General features: G+C 54.1%; 2 protein-coding genes across 2 annotated transcripts; both read left to right on the forward strand.

Moving 5' to 3' along the window:
• Positions 1–957: 957 nt before the first annotated feature.
• Adam33 (ADAM metallopeptidase domain 33) lies at positions 958–13,586 on the forward strand. Its single transcript, XM_041670737.1, has 22 exons — positions 958–1,057; positions 3,104–3,183; positions 5,498–5,574; positions 7,300–7,378; positions 7,563–7,639; positions 7,724–7,898; positions 8,091–8,156; positions 8,240–8,311; positions 8,415–8,581; positions 8,667–8,751; positions 8,828–8,970; positions 9,559–9,736; positions 9,852–9,941; positions 10,112–10,307; positions 10,438–10,546; positions 10,630–10,831; positions 10,921–10,998; positions 11,071–11,179; positions 11,255–11,399; positions 12,767–12,837; positions 13,176–13,248; positions 13,456–13,586. The coding sequence occupies exons 1-21, from the start codon at positions 958–960 to the stop codon at positions 13,199–13,201; spliced, it is 2,325 nt and encodes a 774-aa protein (XP_041526671.1). The 3' UTR covers positions 13,202–13,248; positions 13,456–13,586.
• Positions 13,587–20,462: 6,876 nt separating this feature from the next.
• On the forward strand, positions 20,463–22,814 carry Gfra4 (GDNF family receptor alpha 4). Its single transcript, XM_041670160.1, has 5 exons — positions 20,463–20,875; positions 20,923–21,032; positions 21,123–21,257; positions 22,030–22,121; positions 22,252–22,814. Exons 1-5 carry the CDS (start codon positions 20,463–20,465, stop codon positions 22,300–22,302), a joined length of 801 nt encoding a protein of 266 aa, XP_041526094.1. The 3' UTR covers positions 22,303–22,814.
• Positions 22,815–24,532: the final 1,718 nt, after the last annotated feature.

A 24,532-nucleotide genomic window follows, 5' to 3' on the forward strand; every position in this document is an offset into this window, starting at 1 on the left:
TGCGGATGCTCACCTTTGTATGTATGCGTATGTATCTCTGTAGGGGGTACATTAACCTGTGCGTGCATGTGTGGATGCCCACCTTTGTAAGTATGTGTATGTATCTCTGTAGGGGGTACATTAACCTGTGCGTACATGTGTGAATGCTCACCTCTGTATGTGTGTGTATGTATCTGTGTAGGGGGTACAATCATCCTGTACATGCATGTGTGGGTGACTCTGGGTATCTCCCTATGTTACTCTCCATCATAATTTTGAGATAGGGTCTCTTACTGAACCTGGAGCTCAACAATTTGCCTGTCTCTGTCGTGTCCAGCACTCCTGGGGATATGTGGCATTGTACAATTCTACCCTGGCCATCGCTGCCGGCCCCCTGCGCCCACCACCATCGCCTTTTCCAGAACCACAATCTCCAGCACCTGGCCTCCACAAGGCCCCTAGGTACTCACGTGCGCCTTGTCGGCAGGGGACAGCTACCTCCGAAGGATTCACTGCAGTGGCGACACCAAGCACGGGTAGACAGATCCTTGGAGGAATCCTCGCGCAGGGCAGGTGGAAAGGCGGGTCCAGAGGTCACTTGGGAGACCAGGACCGGAGACGCGCCCTGGGCAGACCTTACAGCTGCTGCGGAGGGGTTCCGCAGCCAGTGACTCTGTTCAACACCGGGAGAGGTTCTCTAAGAACTTTCCGCAACGCTTCCCTCGCTCCTCTCCCTCTGCAAGCCGCTTCCCTCGCTCCTTTCCCTCTGCAAGCCTAGGTAGGATTGTTACCGCTGCCGCCAGTGAGGGTTGCTCTGGCTCCCGCAGCTCGAGCTCAAGTCCCGCGGACCAGGGTAGGGACAGACAGGGTCCTGCGAAGTGGCAGCGAGGCAGACTGAGAAAGGGAGGAGGCGGGCCCCCTGCAGCCGGGGTGGAGCCAACAGCCGAGCCAGAGAGGGAGGCAAAGGCACTCCCAGCCATGGGCCCGGAGTGCGGGAGGTCCGGGGGGTCTCCCGTGCTGCTGTTGCTGCAGCTGTTGCTTTCCGCGTGTCCCCTGAGGAGCGCCCTGATGTTTCCAGGTGAGGGTGCGAGCCGGGAGCGCCTCTAGGGCAGGCGAAGTGGTGGTGGTCATGGGTTCCAGAGCAACTAGTGGAACAGAGAGTTCGAGACCCTGTGCTACGTGGTCAGGAAAGGACATGGGAAGGGGATTCTGGGCTGACCCTATCCCCCCTTCAGTGCTGCCCAGCTCCTAGCTCTGCTCCGAGGTTTCTGCATCTCCAGACTATTTTAGGTCAGAGAGTCTTCCTCTTCCAGGAAGGACTGATCCTCTGGGGTCCTCGGCGTTGTGCCCTGCCCCATGGACTTAGCTGTTCCATCAGGCTCATTCCCCTTGTCTTGGGTCTAGGCAACTGTATGGTTTTTATACCAGTGCCTTATGTGGCTGTTCTTCAAATGGGGTGTGTGCCTAGCAGTGCCTGGGGACTGCCGCTCTCTCTTCCTACTGGAACCTCTCCTCACTCTGATATGGACAGGGCCCTTAGTCTCCAAACTCCATACAGCAAGCACACGGCTGACCCGAAGGCAGAGGAGGCACCAGGAAGGAGATGGGGAGGACTGTGAAGTGGTTGATGGGCAGCCTGGAGGCGACCGGATACCTAGGGACTCCTGCTCCGTTACCGTTCTGAAAGGGATGAATGAGGGCTATACTGCCTTTAGCCAGGGGATAGGTAATGACGGAGCTCATAAGAGAAACCGCCTCTCTGTTCCCCAACCCAGACTGGCGTCCTCAGATTCCACTTTAATTCCTAGCTCCGTCCTTGCCTCCTTCCTGAAGGTGTCCCTGCAGGACTGCACAGAGATCACCCATATCCTGCACCCTTGGTGACCTGAGCCACCAAGATGTAGTTCTCCATACCCAGTCGAGCCTTCTCTTGACTAAGAGCTCTTTCACCTCCAGGAAGGCGTCTCTATCCCTTCTCTCTCCTGCCCTCCTTTCTTCTTCAGCCTTCATTCCAAAGCCACACCCTCTTCCCCATGATGTCTCATTAACTAAGAAGCACCTGGGCTTCACGGAGGGGCTTCCTGGAGCTGCTGCTATCCCATATTTTTAAATGTGTGCACGTATTTTGCCTGCATGTGCATCTGTGTACCATGGAGATACCAGGTCTACCTGGGGGCTGGTAGAGAGGGACAGAGTGCTGGACCTGGAGTTACAGGTGCCTGTTCTCTGGAAGAGCAGCCTTAACCACCCAACCACCTCTCCAGCTTCTGTTCCGGACTTTTGAGGGGAGATGGGAGAGGAAAAAGAGTTGGGGTGATTCAGAAAGAGCAGAGTTAACCTCAGAGATAGCTCTCAGCCTGGGCAGGGCAGAGGTCTGAGCTGGTGGTGGGTGGGGTTCTTTTGGGCTTTGTTTTTCTGTGAGCTGGGCTTGCTGAAGGACTGAGAAGGCTCCTTGCTGGCTCTGGCAGCCAGAGCCTGGCTCTGCAGTTTAGGCCCTGTGAGGGTGGCTGGGACCAGATAGAAGAGGGGAGGTAGGAACATTCCTGAAGAACATTCCAGCACCCTCTGAGTAATGCTTGGCTCTGGAATCCTCCTGGAGCCCCCTTGGAAAGGCCTGGCCTAGGAGCACCGAGGTTCTGAACCCCAGCTCCTCCCTTTCCCCTCATAAAAGCAGAGGGATTCTGGGCCAGGTCCCTCAGAGTCCCGCCATCAGGAGCTCTGAGCAAGACATCTGGTGGTTTCTTACTCAGATGGCAGAGAAGACAGACAGCCTCTGGCTACACATCCTTCACCCTGAAGGCATCTACTGTCCATTCTAAAAATACCAGAGGAGGCTGCCTCCTCCTTCCCACCCCTTCTGTGCTGGGGTCTGGGCTTCTTCTCATGCTCTCTGACTACAAGCCAGCTCCCCAAGGTCTGGCCACTCTCAGATCCCCCAATGGGAATGTTCTTGGTGCCTTAGTTTCTCCTTTGTCACCTCCTTGGCCGCTGCTTCGTTCTATGGATGCCCTATGAACGCCAAGCCCGGGAGTGCTGCAAATGGAGCCTGAATTTCAGGACTTCACCTTCCCTGCTGGCTTCCTGCTCCTACCTGCTCTGATTCTGTGTTCTGTCTTCACACCAGAAAATGTCCCTGGAGAGCCAGTTACTCCCCACTGGATCCTGGATGGAGGACTCTGGCTCAAAGTCACCCTGGAGGAGCCGGTCAGTATCTATAACCCTGGGCCTCAGTCTCTTTGTCTTTCTTCAAAAGGCAGCATGACAGTTTTCCTGGGATTCTCAGAACCAAACCACAATACCCTGAAGCCACTCCCTGTCAGGGCGGGTGGGACAGGGAGACATCTAGATGGCGTGAGCCCGCACACATGGAAGTGATTTTGAGCTTCCTCCCTCCTACCCCTTCTATTCCTGGCCCTAACCCTCTCCTCCACTGGGGAACATCCAAGCTCTCCCCACTCAACTAGGCAGACATGAGTTCAGAGTCTGGGGCTGGAAGCCTTTCAGGAGCTGCTTTGTGTGTGTGTTCTGTTCTGTTCTGTTTTGCTTGGTTTGAGACAGGGTCTCACTCCGTAGCTCTGGTGGGCTTCAAGTTGTGGGCCATCACGCCAACTTCAGAAGCTTTTAAAGGAAGGACACAGAACATCCTCCTCTGGCCACATTTGTGGGGAACATGTGGCTCTGCGAACGCATTGCTGTCCTGCAATCTCAGCTTCTGTGGCTGGAATTCACCTGTGGCAAAGAAGCAGTGGTCCATTTCCCTGCTATCTCCAGATGAAAGCCCACTCCGTTTTGCTTCTCCAGGACACTGCCCAGCCTCCTCTCTACTCCTGCCCATCACATCCTCCCCAGTAGAGTCACGCCCCAGCTGTGTGCGCCATTATAGCTATGCTGCAAACTGAGAGGCCAGTCTTACAGAGAGGCACACTGAGCTCCAGATGGCCTGTGAAATTGCTCATGCTCTCATAGCTCATTGGTTCCAGAAGTCTGAGGCCTCCTATGATCTAAACGACTTCAGACAATTGGCTACCTTCCCCATTCCTCCCTACAACTACTCAAGCTAGAGAGTTTGATTCTGTATTTCCAGGCAAGAGAGGGCAGCCCCACTGTCCAAACCCAAGAAAGCATTTCCACAATGTCTATGGGTTCCCAGAAGTTCAAACCTTCCAACTTAGGGCCTTCCCTGGGATCCCCCCAGACCTCTGGGATTTCTCTCAAGTAGCCAAACAATGCTGACTTGTGGAAGGGAGGACTGGACGCACACCAGGGTCGCCCTGACTGTGGCCTCTCTCCTTGCCTGGCTTGGCCTGTGGCTGAGTGGAGAATCCCAGAGGGCTCTGCTTTGCATTAGGAATCCTGTGAGGGCAGGGGGAACGCCAGCAGTGTGTCTGTTTCACAAACAGGATCATACTGCAGGGTGGGACTGAGGCGCAGAAGAGGGGGGATGAACACTGGAACAGAAGTGAAGGCAGCAAGGGCTGCGGAGGGACAGGGACCTCCCATCGGGGCTACTCCCTTTCTCCCAGAGCAAATGTTTGCTTATAAATCAAGAAGCATTCCAACCATATAAGCTTATGTTTGGACCCTTGAGGGGCCTATGACCGGGGAAGTGAGGGCCATGCACTCTACACCTGCTGGGGAAGGGCTCCCCTGCATGACTCTTGGCCAGGGTCCCAGCCCAGTGCATTTTGGGATAAAAGAGGAGAGCCAACAAGGGTGGGGAAAGCATTTTTAAAAAGTACAGCAGCCTCTTCCCTGGAATCTCCTGGGCTAGTTCCAGTTCTGGCTTCTAGCCAGGCTGAGTGGACAGCAGGAAAGAGGCAAAGTCAGGGAGAGAGGAGAGGTGACTTAGAGGGCCAAGGCCAGCTCTTCTGACATCTAGCTAAGAGAGTCAACACTTTTGGGGGGGCCTAAGTTGGGGTTCATGTTTACTTTCTGAGCTCAGTTGTGAGACCAGCCTGGAGTCCATATGGAATTTTAGAGGACCAGGCACTGTGCCGGAATTGGAGGTGGAGAAAAAAAGTCTGGGTTCCATCAGGAAGGCGGGGAAGGCAGCAAGATGAATAACAAGGAGCTGGGAACAAAGCTCAGTGCTTGGCTTGTGTAGCATACGCAAGAGCCTGGGTTTGAACTCCAGCACCCAAAACAAACCGGCAAGCAAACAGAGCAAGCTCTCAGGCAGGCAGTACCTGCATGGCTGAAGCCGCAGCCCACCCAGTCATGATACCTTTAGTGCCACTGTTTTTCAAACCCTTTCTAGGAGCAAAAGAAGAGGGCCGACCAAGGGAAAGGCCCAGGAGCCCCTGGCAGGCTGTTCATGCATCTGTAAGGGGCCATTGTCACAAACACAAGCGCTGGGAACGTCTTTGAGTTACCACCCCCACACTGGCTCACTCTTTGTAAAGCAGGGACCTGTCATTCCTATGAGCTTCTCTTTAGCCAGCTCTAGAACATCCTTCCTGTCCCCTGGCAGGCAGGTGGCCCAGAGGCCTAGTATGTCACTGCATTCCTTCTTGGTCAGATCGTGAAGCCGGATGTGGTGTTGGTGGCTTTAGAAGCTGAAGGCCAGGATCTCCTGCTTGAGCTGGAGAAGAACCAGTGAGTATCAGCCTGGGGTTTGGCTGAAGCCCAGAACAGACCCTCTGGGAGAGGATCAGTGCTTTCTAAGGGAGGCTTGGTGGGCAGAGGCGTTAGCCACAGGGAGAGTGGCTAATGAGGTTAAAGTGGGCTGAACCCAGTTGTAGGTACTTACACATCATCTGAAGTCCTGGAGCAGCTTGGTGGCTCCCTGCTGCAGATCAGCGAGTACCATCTAGTGGACATTTCTATATACCAGTTCATTCAAAAGGAACAATCCCAGACAGGCTTCCACAGATGCAATGGCAGGGACAGAAACACTGTAGCTCCAAAGGTCAGTATCCAATCACGACAGTTCGTCTGGCCAGCTTGGAATGTTTCCATTTGGAAGATAGAAGGGAGGGAAGAACTTGGGGAGTCCCAACTTCCAGTAGGACCAGATTGCAGAAGGTATTTTGGTGCTAAACATCTTGGATTTAAGGTTTGGTCAAAGGTTTTGAAGTAGTAAATGAGAAATGTGTCTCTCAGGCTGGTGCCCCGGGTGTGTGGATGAACAAGATGGAAATGAAGATTATAGACGCTGTCACCAACAGTATCGCTTGCTCTGTGTCTCTTTTCCTCTTGGCACTGCCGAAAGTATGCCATTCACTTTCTCTTTCCCCATGGAGTCAGACAAACTGGGAACAAATTGTAACCCCATTCCACACCATAGCTCCAGGGAGTGCCACACCCTTACCCACTAAACTGTCTTGTGTGTTTGTGCACATACTGAGTGTTTTCACATATGAGCACAGCCAGCTAAGAAGCAAAATTGAAGTGGGCGTAAGAACGACTGGATTACAACAGCACAGGACTGTGGTGGGTAATCTGGAGGACAAGGTGAAGCTGCAGTCAGGGTTTTCTGTAAGAAGAACAATTGAAGTCAGGCCTGTGATTTCTGCTCTGTAGGAAGCTGGGCAGGAGGAGCGCAGGGTCAAATTAGGGCCTGCCTGGGCTATAGAGTGAGTTCAAGACTGGCCTAGGCAATTTAGCAAAACCCTGTCTCAAAATATAAAGAAGAGAGGGAGGAGGGGGAGAGGAAGGAGAAAGAGGAGGAAAAGAAGAAGGAGGAGGAGAAGGAAGAGGAGGAGGAGGTGGAGAGGAAGAGAAAGAAGAAGGAGGAGGAGAAGGAGGAGGAAGTTGTTATTTGGTGGGGTTAGGGGAGGGAAGGAAAGGGACCCTTGCTCAGGTGGGCTCAACAGGAGAAGATGCCGGCAGGTGGGACTTTGTTTTTCTGGAAGTTGGGGATAAGCACCAGTGAGGGTCAGATGGACACCGGGATCCAGCAGTCTGAGAAGTACTGCAGGGCCTGGGATCTCCCCAACAGATGCCCAGCAGGGCAGGAGTATGCAGAGCTCATGGCCCTGGCCCCACGGGGCATCTCTGCTATAGTGTCCTCTGACTCCTTGCCCTCATCTACCTGCTGCAGGCTTCACAGCACCAAAGGCCCCTGCCTGCTCCTCCCAGGGGTTCCCCATATTCCCATCCCCATGTCTAAGCCGCCCAGAGCTCACCCCAGGTCTTTGTCTTCTTTTATTCTGAGGGTTCCCTTCTAGGAACAGTGCACAGCCTTCCCAGTCCTTTCTCTCAGACACACCGCAGGCGTCATTCAGAGCAGTTCAGGTAGCACTCCGGAAGGAATGCTTGAAGGCAAGCTGCTGGAGATGGTTTAAATTCAGTGACGCCTAAAACATACCTGCTTCCCAGCAGGCTCCTGGCCCCAGGATACACAGAAACCCACTACAGCCCAGATGGGCAGCCCGTGGTCCTGTTCCCCAACCACACGGTGAGATTATTTCATGGACTCTGAGGACAGCATGAGGGATGCTGGAAATGCACCCCCCAAATGCCTACCCTATCCCTTTCTGCATTCCTAAGGAGACTGTAGCCAACCTGCAAGCCTGCCTTCCTCCTTACCCCTCCAACTTGAGACCCCACTGAGATTGGGGTTTGAGTTCCTCTCTCTCTAGGATCATTGCCACTATCGTGGGCGTGTGAGGGACTTCCCGGAATCCTGGGTAGTTCTCAGCACCTGCTCTGGGATGAGGTAAAGAGTTAGGAGAAGGGGCCTGGAGCTGGTGCAGAGATGAGAGCTCATTCTCACACATCCCTGCATTTTTCTGCATTCTAGTGGCCTGATTGTTCTCAGCCACAATATCAGCTACTATCTGCACCCCTGGGCTTCTGGGGACAACAGGAACTTCTCAACCCACAAGATCTTCCGAATGGAGCAATTGTTCACCTGGAGAGAGAAGTCCAAATACAAAGCAGAAATGGCCAGCCTTCCTCATGTCCTCCAGAGCAGGGTAAGGGGCACAGACTAGAGTGGGCATGGTCCTTCAGACAAGAAGGCAGATCCTGGTTGGGGTGTCCCCGGTTTAATTCGGAGGCTGAAGAATAAAGTTTGAACAAAAGTTTTAACTGTTCTTTCTGAGGAATGTGGCTGGTGGCCAAGATTCAAGACAAGCAGCCTGACCCTCACCATTTGCCCTTCCCAGGTGAGGCGAGAGGTCCGCAGGAGCCCCAGGTACCTGGAACTGTACATAGTGGCTGACCACACCCTGGTGAGAAGAGAACTAAGAGGTCTGACTGGGCCGAGTCAGAGCCTGCCCAACCCCTTATGACCCAGGGATTTCTGCCTTCGCAGTTCTTAGTGCAGCATCAGAACCTGAATCACACAAGACAGCGCCTCCTGGAAGTTGCCAATTGCGTGGACCAGGTTGGGTGGTTAGGGCGCTGACAGGGTGAGAATGTGGTAATTGAGAAGCTCTGGCTAGGCACAGTAGGTAGCTAATTCTGGCCTCAAATGGTCCCTTCCTCAGATTCTCAGGTCTCTGGATATTCAGGTGGTACTGACCGGCCTGGAAGTGTGGACGGAACAGGATCGCAGCCGCATCACGCAGGACGCCAACGCAACCCTCTGGGCTTTCCTGCAGTGGCGTCGTGGGCTGTGGTCTAGGCGTCCACACGACTCCACGCAACTGCTCACGTGGGTGTCCTTTTGACACACGCGGGTTGCGGGGTGGCCCTTACTCCCAGCTCCACCCAGTCATGCCCTGCTCTGCCACCCCCAGGGGCCGCACCTTCCAGGGCACCACTGTGGGCCTGGCGCCTGTGGAGGGCATGTGCAGTGCAGAGAGCTCCGGAGGTGTGAGCACAGTAAGCTCCACGGGGGACCTCGGAGGGGAGGGGCTTAGGCAGGGCTTGTGGTCATCAGCGAAGCCCGGCTCTCCAGGACCACTCGGAACTCCCTATCGGCACAGCAGCCACCATGGCCCACGAGATAGGCCACAGCCTGGGCCTCCGCCATGACCCCGACGGTTGCTGCATGGAGGCAGATGCAGAGCAGAGAGGCTGCGTCATGGAGACAGCCACAGGGTACGCACAGAAGGCCGTGTCCCCGGACCTGATGTGGTACCTGCGTGCAGCCACAGGGTACGCACAGAAGGCCGTGTCCCCGGACCTGATGTGGTACCTGCGTGCAGCCACAGGGTACGCACAGAAGGTCGTGTCCCCGGACCTGGATGTGGTACCTGCGTTTCTTTGGTTACCCCTCAGTTCCCTCTTCTGTAAAGTGAGGGTGATAACAGCCTGTTTATGGGGCCTCAGTGGGATAAATGCTAAGAAGTCTCAGCATGATATTCGGACTAGGACTAGGGTACTCCACTCCTGATCTTTGGTCCCCTTAGGGCTTGGGGGGCCAGATCTTGACACACAGCCTCCTGAGTGTCAGCCTCCCGTGCCACAGGTTTCTTGTGTGATTACGCGAGTCCTTTCCTTTCTCTAAACCTCTCCTCTCTGGACCTCTCCTCTCTAGACTACTCGCTTAGCTCAGGAGGTAACCGCACATCTTGTCCGCTGTGTGGCTAAGCCCAGGGCCCAGAGCGCAATAGCAGCCAGAGCTTAGGAGGTGGTTCCCACAGGCCAGATGGTCCACACACCATCGATGTCCGCTTCCTCCCACAGGCACCCGTTCCCGCGCGTCTTCAGCGCCTGCAGCCGCCGCCAGCTGCGCACCTTCTTCCGCAAAGGGGGTGGCGCTTGCCTCTCCAGGACCCCGGGCCCGGGGCTCCTGGTGCTGCCCACCCGCTGCGGCAATGGCTTCCTGGAAGAAGGAGAAGAGTGTGACTGCGGTTCTGACCAGGTTAGATTAGCATCTCGGTCCCTGGGGTCCAAGGTTGACCCCTGCTCCCAGCCTCTCCCAGGTCTGGCTTGCTGCGTCATCACCACGTGTTCTGTTCTCTCCTTTCTGACTCCAGAAGTGTTCAGACTCCTGCTGCGTTGCCCACAACTGCTCTCTGCGTGCGGGGGCGCAATGCGCCCATGGCGATTGCTGTGCGCAGTGCCTGGTGAGAGATAGGGACACTGGGGGAGCGACCTGTTGGTACCTGAGCTGGTACTTTCTAGTCCTTCTGAGCTTGACCCTGTGGGTGGGTTCACTTGACGCTCCCTCAGGCTCTAGCAAAGACGTCAGTCTCTCTATTGTCTCTTTGCCCTTCTCGATGGGTCACTGGTGTAGCTAAAGCCGGCAGGCACGCCTTGTCGTCCCGCTGCCAGTGACTGCGACCTCCCCGAGTTCTGCACGGGTGCCTCCCCGCATTGTCCCGCAGACATTTACCTCTTGGATGGCTCACCCTGCGCCAAGGGCCGTGGCTATTGCCTAGACGGTTGGTGTCCTACGCTGGAGCAGCAATGCCAGCAGCTCTGGGGGCCTGGTGAGACCGCATGCTTGCTCTGATGTCCCCGATCGCTTCTGGGAGCTGCAGTTTCCTACTGGTACGCAAGCTTCACCCGTGGAACCGAGGCCCGAACTGCTCAGCTTCTTCTATCTCCATTCTTCCCCAGGATCCCAGCCTGCCCCTGAGCTCTGTTTCCAGGAGATGAACTCCATGGGGAATTCACAGGGGAACTGTGGCCAGGACAGCAAGGGCAGCTTCCTTCCTTGTGCACAGAGGTGAGGTGTGCAGCTGCGGGGCTACCCTTACAGAGTAGGGCAGGGCACCTGAGACATGTTACCACCTTCCGTTTCCTCCCCAGGGACGCTCAGTGTGGGAAGCTGCTGTGCCAGGGCAGGGAGCAAACCCCATTTGTGCTGCGGCATGTAGTGACTACGAATCCCACAATTCTCCTCGGGGGTCATGGGGTGGCTTGCCAGGGAGTATTTATCCTCCCTGATACTCAACTGGACCAGCTTGACTTGGGCCTGGTGGAGCCAGGTACCCGCTGTGGACCTAAAATGGTGAGCCCTGCCTCCCCAACCCCTCCTGGTCATTGAATCTGCCATGCCAGAGTGTCCTCCTCATTGCCCAGTGGGCACAATGCCCATAGGTGTGCCAGGATAGGCACTGCCAGAATGCTACCTCCCAGGAGTTGGAGCGTTGTTTGACTGCCTGCAACAACCATGGGGTGAGTCGCCTAAGGGGTCAGGGTAACCCTGGAGGTCCTTGATCCTGTGTGACTTTTCTATCCTCTTTTTAGGTTTGCAATAGCAATCATAACTGCCACTGTGCTCCAGGCTGGGATCCACCCTTCTGTGACAAGCCAGGCTTCGGCGGTAGCTTGGATAGTGGCCCTGCACAGCCTGCAAGTATGCCAGTGGTGTGGGAGCAGGCAGACACCACCTAGATGCCTGCTCGGGACTCAGAAGCCCTGTCCTCCACAGATCGAGACGCCTTCCCACTGCCCATGCTCCTCAGCTTCCTGCTGCCTCTGCTCCCTGGGGCTGGCCTAGCCTGGTGCTACTACCGGCTGCCAACACTCTGTCAGCGACCCTGGTGGTGTTGCAGGAGGGACCCTGTATTCAACAGGTAGACTCAGCACCAACCTCTGAGGGCTCGGGTCTCTCTTTCTGAGCCTGTCCCTGTGGCTCCTGCTTTTCAGAACTCATCAGGGCATTGGGGAGTGGGAGCTACGGGGAGCTGGGGCTGTGGGGAGCTGGCTGGAGTTTGGTTTCAGCTCTAGGTGTAGTGAGAGCCCTTAGGAAGTCCACGCGTGTCACGGCCCTGACCAGCACTCACTGCTGCTGCTCTTTGCTCCTTCCCACAGGGCAGTTCCCCTGGCTTTCTTCTGCATCTCCCAATGGGCTATGGCCTCATCTTCATTTCGGTGTTTTTGTTTGTTTGTTTATTTCGTTTTAAACAAATTCTAAATGGCCTGTGCTCTGCTGTGTCTCCGAAGACTTCCTTAGCTTCCAGTTTTTAGCCATCTGCCTCATCCTTTGCCCAAATCACTCTGTCACCTCCTCTGAATTCTTCAGCATTAATCCCAGCACACCTTTGCGCCCCCTTCCACTGACCAGCTATGGTGCTGACTGCTCTTGAGCCAGGACTCAGTGCCCCTGCCCTCCGCAGACCATGGTGCTGCAAACCCAGTTCTCTGACTGGTAGGCATGCTACATAACACGTATGGCCCACCCAGGGCCGCCTCTTCCCTGGACACAGACACTATGTCCACATCTGGCAGTCCGAATCTGGAAGTGTTCCAGGCCCACCAAGGAAAAGGGGAGAATTTGGGCTGGGGATGTGCACAGAACATTGCAGGCAGGGAATGGCACCAACAGGCCCCAGGAGCAGGGAGGAGGCCTCGGAAGGGCCAGGTGATGATTGGGGGTCTGCAGGCAGAGAAATAAGGTGGCGCGGCAGCTGGCAAGGGCACCGCAGGGGGTAGCAGCTGCACACCACCTTTAGGACGGGGTCTCAAGGGCAGCAGGGAATGTCTGAATGAAACAACAAAACAGCAAGGCCTTGTGGGAAAGGCACCAGCAGCCAAAGATGGTTCCGGAGTCAAGAGTGGCAGGGCACCTAACTGGGAGGAGCACCTGACAGCACAGCTCCCGCCCCAGGGGTGCAGCTCCGCACCTCAGCTCTAGACGGGACCTAAGCGAGCCCTATACCTAGAGCGAGTGGGGACTGGAGTAGAGTCAGCGGGGAGGAACAGTAGGTTTGGAGAGAGAAGATCGCCACAGCCTTGGAGGTCCTAGGTCTTGACTGGGGTCTGGACACTTCAAGAATGGAGCAGGAAGGTGGAATCTGAAGCCTGAGCATGGACAAATCAGTCATTTCAGAGCTGAGACTGTGTGCCATGCTTTGGGGACGCGAGTTCCTTCGCCTTGCTCAGGTCACTTTCTGACCTCCTGATCTTATCTGCTGCACAGGACCATCGATGGCCCCCGCAGGGACCACCCACTGGGCAATGTTCACTCCATGGAGTTCGGCTCCGTCACCACTGGAGAGTCCTCACCCCTGGGTGAGTGTGGCACTTGGGACAGAGAAAGAAGTGAGGGGTGGAACTTGCCGTCTGCCTTGTTCCTTTTTTCTTTTTTTCCCCTCAAGTCAGGGTTTCTCTGTGTAACAGCCCTAGCTGTCCTGGAGACCAGGCTGGCCTCGAATTCACAAAGATCCGCCTGCCTCTGCCTCCCGAGTGCTGATATTAAAGGCGTGCACCACCACCGCCAGGCTTGCTGTCTGCCTTCTTCCAGACTCCCCCTTTTCAGCACCACTACTCAACCACCTTCACTCCTGGGCTCAGCCCCAGGCTCCTCTTGCCAACAGTGTTTGTACCCTTCAATGTTGCATTGTTTTCAGAGCCAGAGAACTCTGTACTTACCTAAGAACTACCCTAAGAAGCTTGTGCCACGCATACCTGCCTGATCCCCAGGTAGGTGAGGGATCCTGATACCTCCCCCTGCCCCTACTGCCCAGTCACCAACCTCTTTCTCAGCTTGTTGCTTACTACTCAGATTTATGGGTTTATATCAATAAGAAAATGAGTTGCAACCCTCTAGGGAAGCTTTGTCGAGGAGACCAGGATGCTGGAAGCCCTAGGGGGCGGGGAAGGGAGAGCCATGTTTTTTTTTTCTCTCAAGTCCCAGCCCTTAGTGAATGACCCCTCTTTCTGCTGTTTCATTCTTCACACAAGTCCAGAAGCTAAGATCCTGTCTCTGGAGAAGGGGACTTCCTGAGGTGAGGAGACAGACAGGTGACCACTGCCACTCCAGGAACCTGGGCCCCAAGGGCATCGCCAGCATCTGAATTCTTATACTACTGATGGGCTGGTGTGAAGCTCTTCCCCAGGACCCCCAGAGCTACCCCAGGCCTGAGAGCCATGCTAGTCTGAAATGTCAGAATGTTTCTAAGCAATAAATCCACGAGCTCTATCAGTGCTGTTGGCTGCCATTTGCTGAAAGAGTTTGAGGGGTTTTCTAAAGAGACACAGAGGTATTCACTGAGAAATAGAAACCTAAGTAACCACCTCTGGGTGTTGTGGTGCACACCTTTATCTCAGCCCTCAGGAGGCAGAGGCAGGTAGATCTCTGAGTTTAGCTGGGTATACAAATCAAGTTCAAGAAAAGTCAAGGCTACAAAGAGAAATTCTGACTTGAAAATAAACAAACAAAACCAAAGCAAAATTAGTAACACCATGTTATAGACAGGAAGGACAACAAGGTGGGGGCTCCTGGGAGAGTTCGGGGCCCAGCACCAGAGACAGTATGGCAGAGCCTCAAAACCAATGTGGCAGAAATGGGGCTATTACCCTTTTCTGATGATAGGGAGGTTTCATGGCATAAACCTGAAGCGGGTGTGGGACAGGCAGGGGAATCCCTCAGTCTGATGAGGGATCTTAGCTCTGGGATGTCTGTTAGCTGGGGACTCGGTAGGTGTCTGTCAGCATCTGCGAGTGAGAGAAGGCTGCTGTAGACAGCATGGCCTGAACAGCATCTGGATTCAAACTCATTTTAGGGCCAGGCTCTCTCCCCTGCCTAGGGAACTTGCTGTTGCCTTTCCAGCAGCTACGAGACTGCTGCAAATGAGTATGGTCTAAACAGCCCACTGCCCAAAATACAGCACCAGGCCATCTTGATGTCCCTTGATATCTAGCCATTGGCAAATACAGGTGCTTTTTTACAATTTCAACTATTAATATTAGCTAATAATGTGTATATAATGTACATCATATATATGTATGTGTGTATGTATGCATGTATGTAGGTTACAGAATGGCTACAAAAGGGTTAAAGACATCGAAGCATGAGGAAATGGAGAGATGGCTGTTAAGAGCACATATTCCTCTTCCAGAGGACCAGGGTTCAACTCCTAGCAAACATATCAGATGGTTCACAATCACTTGTAACTCCAGCTTCAGGAGATCCAATACCTCTGGCTTCCATAGGCACCCCCCCACACACACATGTGGGGTGCACAGTTAAAAATAAAATAAATCTAAAATAGCAAAAGTTGAAGCATGAGCTGAACTGGGAATGTGCTTGCCTAGCGTACACAAAGTCCTGGGTTTGATCCCTAGCCTGTTAGAAATATTCTCAGTATCACACAAAGGACACCCAGACAAGTGCCTCAATGAGATAAACTGCACCCCTGGATCAAGAGGGTGCACCCCGAAGAGCAAGCACACCAGTGGGAAGTGAGTGTGCACTTGAATCTTTTCTAACGAAGGTGGTAACTGTTCTTTTCAACAATGGTGGTCTGACCTCACACTCATTAAAAGACTCAGTGCAGCCAGTGGTGGCGCACGCCTTTGATCCCAGCACTCTGGAGGCAGAGGCAGGAGGATCTCTGTGAGTTTGAGGATAGCCTGGTCTACAAAGCAAGTTCCAGGGTGGCCAGGATTGTGTACACCCTGTCTTGAAAAACAAAAAACAAGGACGGCTCAGTGTGAAGGAACGCAAGCAGGTGCAGGATAGCAGGTTAGGTCCTAAGTGGTCTCATGGTATATTGGCTTGGCTGTGAGGTCCAGCAAAGCTCAGTCTCTCTTGAACGAAGGAGATGTTTTTATAAAATTCCGTCATGGCACACAACAGCTAAAGGCCTGCTTGGGAAAGAACCAACCGTGGTGAGTGGGCTAAGCCTTTGCCCAGGAAAGAGCCAACTGGGGTGGAGAGACCAAGTCCAGGCCACTAACTGCTTTTTCTAGGCCTCTTCTTTAAGAATTGTATTTATATTTTAAATAGCTTTAAAAACAGAAAACCATGAATGTGAAAATTAGCATAAACTTTAGTGTTCTTAAATAGAATTTTGCTGGAACACAGTCGTGCTATTTCTTGCATTGATTGTGGGTGGGTGGTCTGTGCTACAGGGACTAGCTTGGGAAGCTGCAAACACAAACTTCTAGCCCCTTCTGTAAACAGTGTGTCCCACAGTGCACTGCAGCATCTCTGGGGAAGTTTTTTTTTTCTGCTCAGCAAGCTCATATGGAACACTGTCACCCTGTCTTGGGTCATAATTGATGTCTCTGTGGAAGAAAAATCATCTTTAGGCTCAATGCTGTATAACAATGCAAACGGCTATCTTAGGTTTTTTTTTTTAATTTTTTTTTGATTTATTTATTATGTGTACAGCCTTCCATGTGTGCCCGCATGCCAGAAGGGGGCGCCAGGTCTCATTATAGATGGCTGTGAGCCACCATGTGGTTGCTGGGAATTGAACTCAGGACCTCTGGAAGAGCAGTCAGTGCTCTTAACCACTGAGCCATCTCTCCAGCCCCCTATCTTAGGTTTTATTAAGTGGAATAAAACGCATGGTGAACATTTTCTTCTAGCCCCAATCCTCTGCCTGGCAGGACTCCAACGTATCCGGGTCTGCTTGCACTGACTCCAGACTGGGCTGGCTGGCTGCTAGCTCAGCATGCAGCCCTCCTTGACTGGGTGCACTGCCAGCCCGAAGCCTGGTCCCAGGTCAGTGCGTGGAGGCAGTTCTACCCTGGGCTTTCCAGAAGCTGGCAAGCTCTGCCCTGCCTTGCTCCGGCCCATCCGCACCTGCAGAGTTCTTCCAGAGGCCCAGAGTTTGGATCCCAGCAACTAAGTCAGCTGCCCGGAGTTCAGATCCCAGCAGCCAAATCGGCTGCCCACAACCCCCATCTCTAGGGGATCTGGTGCCCTCTTCTGGCCTCAGGTAGAATACACACAGACACAAAATAAATTTTTTTTTTCGAGACAGGGTTTTTCTATGTAGCTTTGTTTTTTTTTTTTGGTTTTTCGAGACAGGGTTTCACTGTGGCTTTGGAGCCTGTCCTGGAACTAGCTCTGTAGACCAGGCTGGTCTCGAACTCACAGAGATCCGCCTGCCTCTGCTTTGGTGCCCGTCCCGGAACTAGCTCTCGTAGACCAGGCTGGCCTCGAACTCCCAGAGATCCTCCTGCCTCTGCCTCCCGAGTGCTGGGATTAAAGGCGTGCGCCACCACCGCCCGGCACAAAAAATAAATTTTTAAAAAAAACAATGCTGTGTCTCAATCTGACCAGAAGAAAATATAAGAGTCACTCAGTAGGAAGGGTCCAGAAACCATCTAGCCAGAACTCTTAGCAAGGGTGGGATAGGAAAAGGAGAGTGAAAATATACAGGGAAACTGGGCCCGGCTTCCTACAATGGCTGCTTCCTTTCTTTGGGGAATGGTGGGAGGGAGGACCTGGGTGAGAAGGTGAGGTAAATAGGACTGGGAATCTTACAAGATGCTTCACCCCGAACCCCAGACAGACTCCCAGCTCTCAGCTTCTCTTCCCATCCTGTGGCTAGGTGTCAGCTTGTGTTCCATAAACTTTTGCCATCTCCACACGGTCTGTTTTCCCTGGACCATCCGTTCTTTACCAGTCCCACATGATAAACTCGGCTAACACCAAGAGTCCTGTTACAGAGGGCCCGGGGAGATGATTCAGTTGGTCAAGCCGCACACAAACGTGAGAACCCAAGTTAAGCCCACAGCAATTCTGTAACAAGTTGAGTGCATCGATCCCATGGGCAGACGAAGACAGGAGGACTCCCGGGGCTTGCTGGCCATCCTAGCTGAGACAGCTCCTGACAATGACGTTGGGCTCACATGCACACACACACACACACACACACACACACACACTATTGTTTAAAGAAAGAATAGAGATTTAAAAATCCTGAAAGACTGCCTCATTTGGGAGGAGACTTGGCAAATACAGTGTGGGATCCTGACATAGTTCTCCCCCAATTTTATTGATTATGTGTGTGTGGCGGGGGAGCATTCCTCGTCAGAGGACTCTAGGGAGTTGGTTCACTTCTGCCATATGGGTCCAGACTGAACTCAGGGGGTCAGACTTGGGGGCAGGAGTCTTTGCTCAATGAGCCATCTTGCCACCTTTGATTTTTGAGAACAAGATCTCAGTGTAGCCCAGGCTGGCCACAAGCTCCTGATCCTTCTGCCTCTATCTCCCCAAGTGCTGCTTCCAAGTGCTAGGTTTACAGATGTATCTCACCTTTGCCCCGGTCGTGGAACAGGAAAGGGCCATGCGTGGGGAATCTGGAGAATATGAATGGTCTGTAGTTTACTTCACAGCGTTGCACCGGTATTAATTCTCTAGTGCTGCTCCCCGGGCCATGACCACACCAGAGAGCTGGGTTTAGAATCTGGGCGGGGTGGGGGGAGATCAACATCTTTACAACATTTCTGTAAGCGTAAAACCAGCGAGTGAATGAAAAAGAGCAACTGATTTCCTAAAGTTACTGGATCAGCATGGAGAAACAGGTCTCCTGGAGTTGCCGAGTGTGTCTGGGGGTGTGAGGGGGTGTATAGGGGTATATGGGGGTGTGAGGCTTCTTGGGGAGGTGCAACTCAAGTGCCCACTCCTCCCAGAGAGGGGTCTGACCATGGGTCAAAGAACGACTCTACAAAAGTCCAGCTTGGCAAATACATGAGTTTATCGGGATTACTTAAAATCCTATGGCGATGGACTACTTACAGGGGCACCGGTGCCACCAAACACCTACTGGTACATAGATGATGACTTTTAGAGCTCTCTGCACGGCCCAGGTAGCCCTGCCTGTCAGGGGTGTCTTCCTTCCACAGGTGCTTCTACAACCTCCAGGAGGGGCGCAGGTACCAAGGCTAGATTTGGGAGGGGTGGCTCCGCTGAACCTAAAGTGGGGGTTCCAGGCACTGCACAGTGGGGGCAGAGTGTTAGGGGCCTCTGGCCACAGAGCACAAGCCGTTTTTGAACGTCCCTTCCAGCGTTCCCATTAGTCACACACCGTCTTGTCCTCACACATTCCAGCTTTCCCGGACCTGTGAGGTTTAAATCTTGTTTAACTTCTGAGTTTCACGAAGACTCCCCTCTCCCAGGAGGGTCTGCTCCTACTAGGAGCCAACTGCTTGAATCCAGTGCTCTGGGACCATTTGGATCCGCCTGAAGGTACGGCCTGGGGGTGGGGACAATGTGAGAAGAGCAGGTGTGGTTTCCTCTCAAAAGCCCGGGGCACTCCTGTGGGTCCAGACGCCAGGGTGCCCGCTGCCCTCCAGGCTTAGGAGGTTCTAGAAAGGCGGCACCACCTGTCCAGCGGGGGGCTCTGCCAATCATTATGGCCTGCTGCTTGGAGTCTGCCCTGCTGCTACTGCTGCTGCTGGGTGAGTCTGTCCCCTCCTTGGTCTTGGCCCCTGCCCTCCCTGGCACAATCCTCAGGGACAAGGTGGGATTGCATGAGGGTGACTAATGGGAGAGCTGGAAGGGACGTTCAAAAACGGCTTGTGAGTCGGATCTCTGTGAGTTCGAGACCAGCCTGGTCTACAAGAGCTAGTTCCAGGACAGGCTCCAAAACCACAGAGAAACCCTGTCTCGAAAAACCAAAACAACAACAACAACAAAACAAACAAACAAACAAACAAAAAAAACGGCTTGTGCTCTGTGGCCAGGGGCCCCTAACACTCTGCCCCTGCTGTGCAATGCCTGGAACCCCAGCTTTCGGTTCTACTGAGCCGCCCGTCCCAAGTCTAGCCTTGATACCTGTGCCCCAGGAACTTTACTTTTCCTTCCCTCCCCGCCCCCTATGGTCGTCAGAGCTCTTGCTCGGGGGAGTTCCACAATGACTTTGAGTTTGTTCTTCTGTGCCCCATAGTTGATGTTCCTTCCACCTTCCAGGGCTGCCCCTTCTCCACCAGGGGCATCATGGGAAGGGACTGCTTTCTGAGGTGTGGAGAATGGCTACTGGTAAGCTTTAAGGCAGAGGGGACCTTAGAGTTGAGATGTGCCATGTGGAGCGGAGCACCTTTAAGGGTGATGGATGAGAGGCCAGGCTGGACAGTTTTTAGAGCCTGGGGTGCCAAGCCTGAGTTTGGAGACTCGGTTCTTAGTGTTTGCAGACCTCCTGGTTTGTCCGGATTTAGATGTGTTCAGTGGAAAGTCTGGACACAGCCGCCAGGTCTACCAGCTTCTGACGTGAAGGATTAAGTGTTCTCTTTTCCCCGAGTGGGTTGGCATCTGTCACTTACCTGTAACTTCACTGAAACTACTGACGAATATCCAGGTCTGTTCTTAGGAAGAAGGACTACGGCCTGCCATCTGTCTGAATCCACATCTGGACGCCAGGGCCTGAATGTGCTCAACCTGCAGTACCCTTCCAGTGAATCCGATGCCCAGAACCCCCTTTGCTGGTCCAGAACCAGAGTTCAGTGGAGCAGGATAGGTTAGACTCAGACCCACGAAGAAGCACCTGACACAGGGGCAGGAAGTACAGGTCAGGATAGGAGGAACAGAGATCTATAGATTCACCCAAGGGGTTTCCATGTGTCAGAGAAGGGAACGTTAGTGTGTCTAAAGGAGGATGAGGGGTGCCATTTCCAGTATCCAGTAGCTGAATCAGTTGGCCCCAGTGTCCTGCCCGGTGGAGCTGGGGAGGATGGAAGGAGCCCAAAAGAACTTCTGTGGAAGCGTGCGGCAGTTCTGGAGATGGTGGAGGATGCTGGACCTCAGATTCTGGGGAAAGGTCAGGCCCAGCCTCCTAGTGTTGCATCCACAACAATGGGTAGATATCCCTAGGACCCGCTCATACCCCTTCCTCAGGATGAAGCCCAGTCACACCTATGGTGCCCTTGGGTTTAGGCACCCCCAAATTCCGTAGTGCGGAATGGGGAGAACCAAGCACAGAGGACTGCAGTCTGCCTGTCCCTCACCAGGGTCTGCGAGCTCCACCGGAGGGAATCGCTGCGTGGCCGCGGCCGAGGCGTGCACAGCAGACGCGCAGTGCCAGCAGCTGCGCTCAGAGTATGTGGCACAATGCCTTGGCCGGGCGGCACCCGAGGACTGGAGCGGACCCGGGGGCTGCGTGCGCTCCCGCTGCCGCCGCGCTCTGCGCCGCTTCTTCGCCCGCGGGCCTCCGGCGCTCACGCATGCGCTGCTCTTTTGTCGGTGCGAGAGCCCGGCGTGCGCAGAGCGCCGGCGCCAAACTTTCGCTCCGGCCTGCGTGTTCGCGGGCCCCGGGCCGGCGCCGCCCTCGTGCATGCAGGTCCGGGATCGCTGCGAGCGTAGCCGCCTGTGCAGGTGTGTGCGGGACGGGCTGGGCCGCTCATGGCCGTCCGGGCGCGCAGGCCTCGTCTTCTTGCCTTCCAGGCCTCCTGCGCTCCTGCGCCTGGCTCCCGCGACAGCTGCCCGGAGGAGCGGGGTCCGCGTTGTCGCCTCGCCTATGCGGGCCTCATAGGTAGGGCCAGGCGGGCTCCTGCGCGGGGGGGGGGGGGGGGGGGGGGAGCAGACTCGGGGAGCCCATCACCGCGCCCTGGGGTCCCTACAGGCACGGCGATCACCCCCAACTACCTGGACAACGTGAGCGCGCGCATCGCACCCTGGTGCGGCTGTGGGGACAGCGGAAACCGGCTGGAAGAGTGCGAAGCCTTCCGCAAGCTCTTTACAAGGAATCCCTGCTTGGGTGAGGGGCTGGAGAGCCGGGAGCCATGGACGTCGACGGCCCAGTCCAAGCCGCCTGGCCCGTAGGGAACCCCTAAAATGTTTACGTTGTTTTATTTATTTGAGTTGGGCTAGGAGCCCTGTACACATTCTATTATGGACGGGAGTCAGATGACAACTTGTAAGAGTCTATCCTTCCACTGTGTGGGTCCCCCGGGGTAGAACTAGGGTGGTCAGTTTTGGTGGCAAGTGCCTTTCTTTACCTGCTGAGCCATCTTGCTGGCTAATGTGAGCCCATTTCTGATGGAAGGAAACTGACATTTTTTGAGTAGCTGCTGTTTCCAGATCGTAGATCGCAAGAGAATTTTAGGTGTCAAGGGGTCGCTAGGGGCCGGAAGGGATGAGTTAAAACGTGCCCAATGGCCTAGAGTTGGCTGAGCCTCCCACTCTGGTACCAATGAGGAGGTTCTTTCCTCAATCTTCTTCACTTACACTGCTGTTCACACCTCGGGGTTAATTCCAGAGTTCTGGGAGCCTGTTTGAAGTTGCTCTCTGTCACTCAGTAGCTGAGAGAGAGTTAAATTGTGATTGTGTTCACCTGTAAAGAGGGGTGACCTCTCCTGTGAGGATGAAGGCTCGCATTTTGTGGGTCACAGCCATCCTGTAGCATGCTCCTCCCATTTTCTGGCCATGCCTCGCAGATCCCAGAGAGTGTCTCAGTTTGTCCCAAAGGAGGGGGGCCCTTTTCTAGGGCTTCCTGACCAAGCCTTTTCTGGATGTCTCTGCTCCGGTAGATGGTGCCATTCAAGCCTTTAACCCATTGTGGCCCACAGTTCTGCAGGACTGGATGAAGCCCTACCGGAATACTGGGCATTGTTTCCCACAGGTAGGTATGGGGAGAGGATGGGGAATTTGGCGTTTCTGCACTCTCCTTACCCGGCAGGCCAAGGTGGGGGCATGAGTGGCTTGAGAGGTGATGGAGGGAGCGGCAGCCCCATTTTGTCCTCACCCCCTAGGTGTCCTCCATGTCCGTACTCACTGCTCTGGCACTCCAGGCCCTGCTCTGATTAGGAGGTGGCCCGTGGACAGCACAGCCCACTGCTCGCAGAAGTGAAACTTCCTTGCTCTCAGGCCTCATACACCTGTGTGCCTGTCCCCTGGATTGCGGGCTGGAGGCTAGGGTCCCACTGAGAAGCCTCGGGTTCCCCGTCAGTAGGTGTCTTGGCTGTTTTCTTCTCCATCCTTGAGATAGTTACCTCACCGGGCCCCCACGGCTTATATAGCAGGCCAGAGACTACACCAACTCCTAGAATTTGGAGCTGCCCTCTTCCAAGCAGATGAAGCACTAAGGAGATCACACGGAGTTAGCACTGCAGCCTGAATATCCTCCCAGTCAGCCATTGCTCACCATTAAGCCTTGTCCGTGCCCCAGGACGACCAGCGGCATTGCTTGCCACTTATGACAAGCTGCTGTGTAGGCATTGAAGACTCAGCCCCTCCCCCACACTCAGCATCCTACTGGCTGCACAGCCTCTTCCCTTATGGTTTCCCTAGAATAGCAGCTCAATAAACCCATGTGCACTGAAACCAACCTTGTGTTTCTGTCTTCTGTCACGGCGGAAACATGGAGACCTATGTGGCCTTGGATGCCCCCAGAACTCCTCTTGAGCCTGAATACCCGAGGGTGCGTATACCTGTCTCTGGAAGAGCAGCTATCCACTAGACTGAGGGCATGTGTTGCAGCTCCATTGCACACTCACTGCTGGTGTTAGCAGCCAGCTCCTTCCCATAACCTGCACACAGGTCATACTGGGGTGAGCACGTCACATCTGTCTCCAGAGTTCAAAAAGTCTTGAGATTGCTCGTCTTCACACAGCTGCTCAGTAGCTAGGAGAAGCCCCACTGAGGGGCAGGTTCAGATGCCTCCGTGCCTGAGCTTTAGGCTCTCTTAGCATCTCGGCAGAGAAAAGGCATTGATCCCTGATGGCCCAGGGTGGTCATGGGCCTTTTCCTGAAGGGGGTCACAGCCAGCTGGTCACCAAGTGTAAGAGGGATGGTTTCCCAAAGAAGGAGTTGGGCAGAGTGAAGCTGGGTCCAACGTCACAAAAAGGAGAGAATACCCTTGCCCACCTGCACGGAAGTGGACACCTGCAGTGCGGGTGGGGAGAGGCTGTGCCAGGGCCAGGGAGGCAGGGAAGCACCACTTGGCCCAGCCTCCTTCAGCCACCAGGTGGCTTCGACACAGAACGGATGTCTGTTGAATGACTTCCTTATCTGAGTGTGCTCAACTCCACTGCTTGTTTGACCTGAGTATTTAGAATAAAATGTAAACACCAAAATTTTATTTCCTGTGTGTTCCTGCATGTACGTATGTGCACCACGTGCATGCAGTGCCTACAGAGCCCAGGAGAGGGCACTAGAGGGCCTGAAACTGCAGTTCCGGGAGGCTGTGAGGTACTTGATGTGGGTGCTAGGAATTGAACCCAGAGCCTCTGCAATGCTCTTAACCAATGAGACATCTCTAGGCATTTTTAAAAAGTGGAAATGAGGCTGGGTAGCATACACCTTTAATCCCAGCACTGGGGAGGCAGAGGTTAGCAGATGTCTGGGTTTGAGGCCAGCCTGGTTTACAGAGGACAGCCAGAGCTACGCAGAGAAACACTGTCTCAACCCTCCCCACCCCCAAAGTGGGAATGATTCTAAATAAAACTACGGTTCTGGGTAGAAAGTGTAGACATAAGTCTTCCAAACTAACAGGAACATGAAGTGAAAATACTGGACTTTCACAGCAGCTGGTGTCCCTATCCTAAGGCCAAGCACCTGCATAGTATCACACAGTGGGGCCAAAGAGTCCACTTCCTATAGTACAGGTGTGATTGCCTTCTAGATCTTGAGGAGGGCTGGGCTACCCAAGCAGGCCCGACACACACCTTATGTCTCCTTTATACAATCAGTGCAGAGGGAGGTAGTTCAAGGACAGGCAGAGCCCAGCAATCACTCTATCAAAAGTCTTAGGGAAGGGAGGTGATACCCAGAGCCACTGGACACAGAGCCCGGATCCCCAGAGGCCCCAGAGAGGTACAGCTCTGCCAGAATGGTGAGAACAAACTATTTTTCTAAACTACCACAACTGGAAAATGTACACAAGTCCCAGGAAACTAGGAGAATTGCCTGTTTGCTTGTTGGGTTTCATTTACTTTTACGTCAAGGCCCTGGTTTGTGTAGGGTGCCGTTTGGCCAGGAGCCATAAGGCTGAGTCCAGCCTCATCCTTCCTATCTCCCCTCCATCCCAGCGGT

This window comes from Microtus oregoni, unplaced genomic scaffold (assembly GCF_018167655.1).
Source record: "Microtus oregoni isolate MIOR12 unplaced genomic scaffold, Mior012 000020F_ref0000438, whole genome shotgun sequence".
NCBI classification, from domain to species: Eukaryota; Metazoa; Chordata; class Mammalia; order Rodentia; family Cricetidae; genus Microtus; species Microtus oregoni.

Bases quoted from the DNA above. Each gene is read 5' to 3' on its own strand.
- Adam33 (XM_041670737.1), top strand. From the start codon at position 958: ATGGGCCCGGAGTGCGGGAGGTCCGGGGGGTCTCCCGTGCTGCTGTTG. The intron at 7,640-7,723 runs GTAAAGAGTTAG...TCTGCATTCTAG, and splicing joins AGCACCTGCTCTGGGATGAG to TGGCCTGATTGTTCTCAGCC. The intron at 8,312-8,414 runs GTTGGGTGGTTA...TCCCTTCCTCAG, and splicing joins TTGCCAATTGCGTGGACCAG to ATTCTCAGGTCTCTGGATAT.
- Gfra4 (XM_041670160.1), top strand. From the start codon at position 20,463: ATGGGGAGAACCAAGCACAGAGGACTGCAGTCTGCCTGTCCCTCACCA. The intron at 20,876-20,922 runs GTGTGTGCGGGA...CCGGGCGCGCAG, and splicing joins GAGCGTAGCCGCCTGTGCAG to GCCTCGTCTTCTTGCCTTCC. The intron at 21,033-21,122 runs GTAGGGCCAGGC...GGGTCCCTACAG, and splicing joins CGCCTATGCGGGCCTCATAG to GCACGGCGATCACCCCCAAC.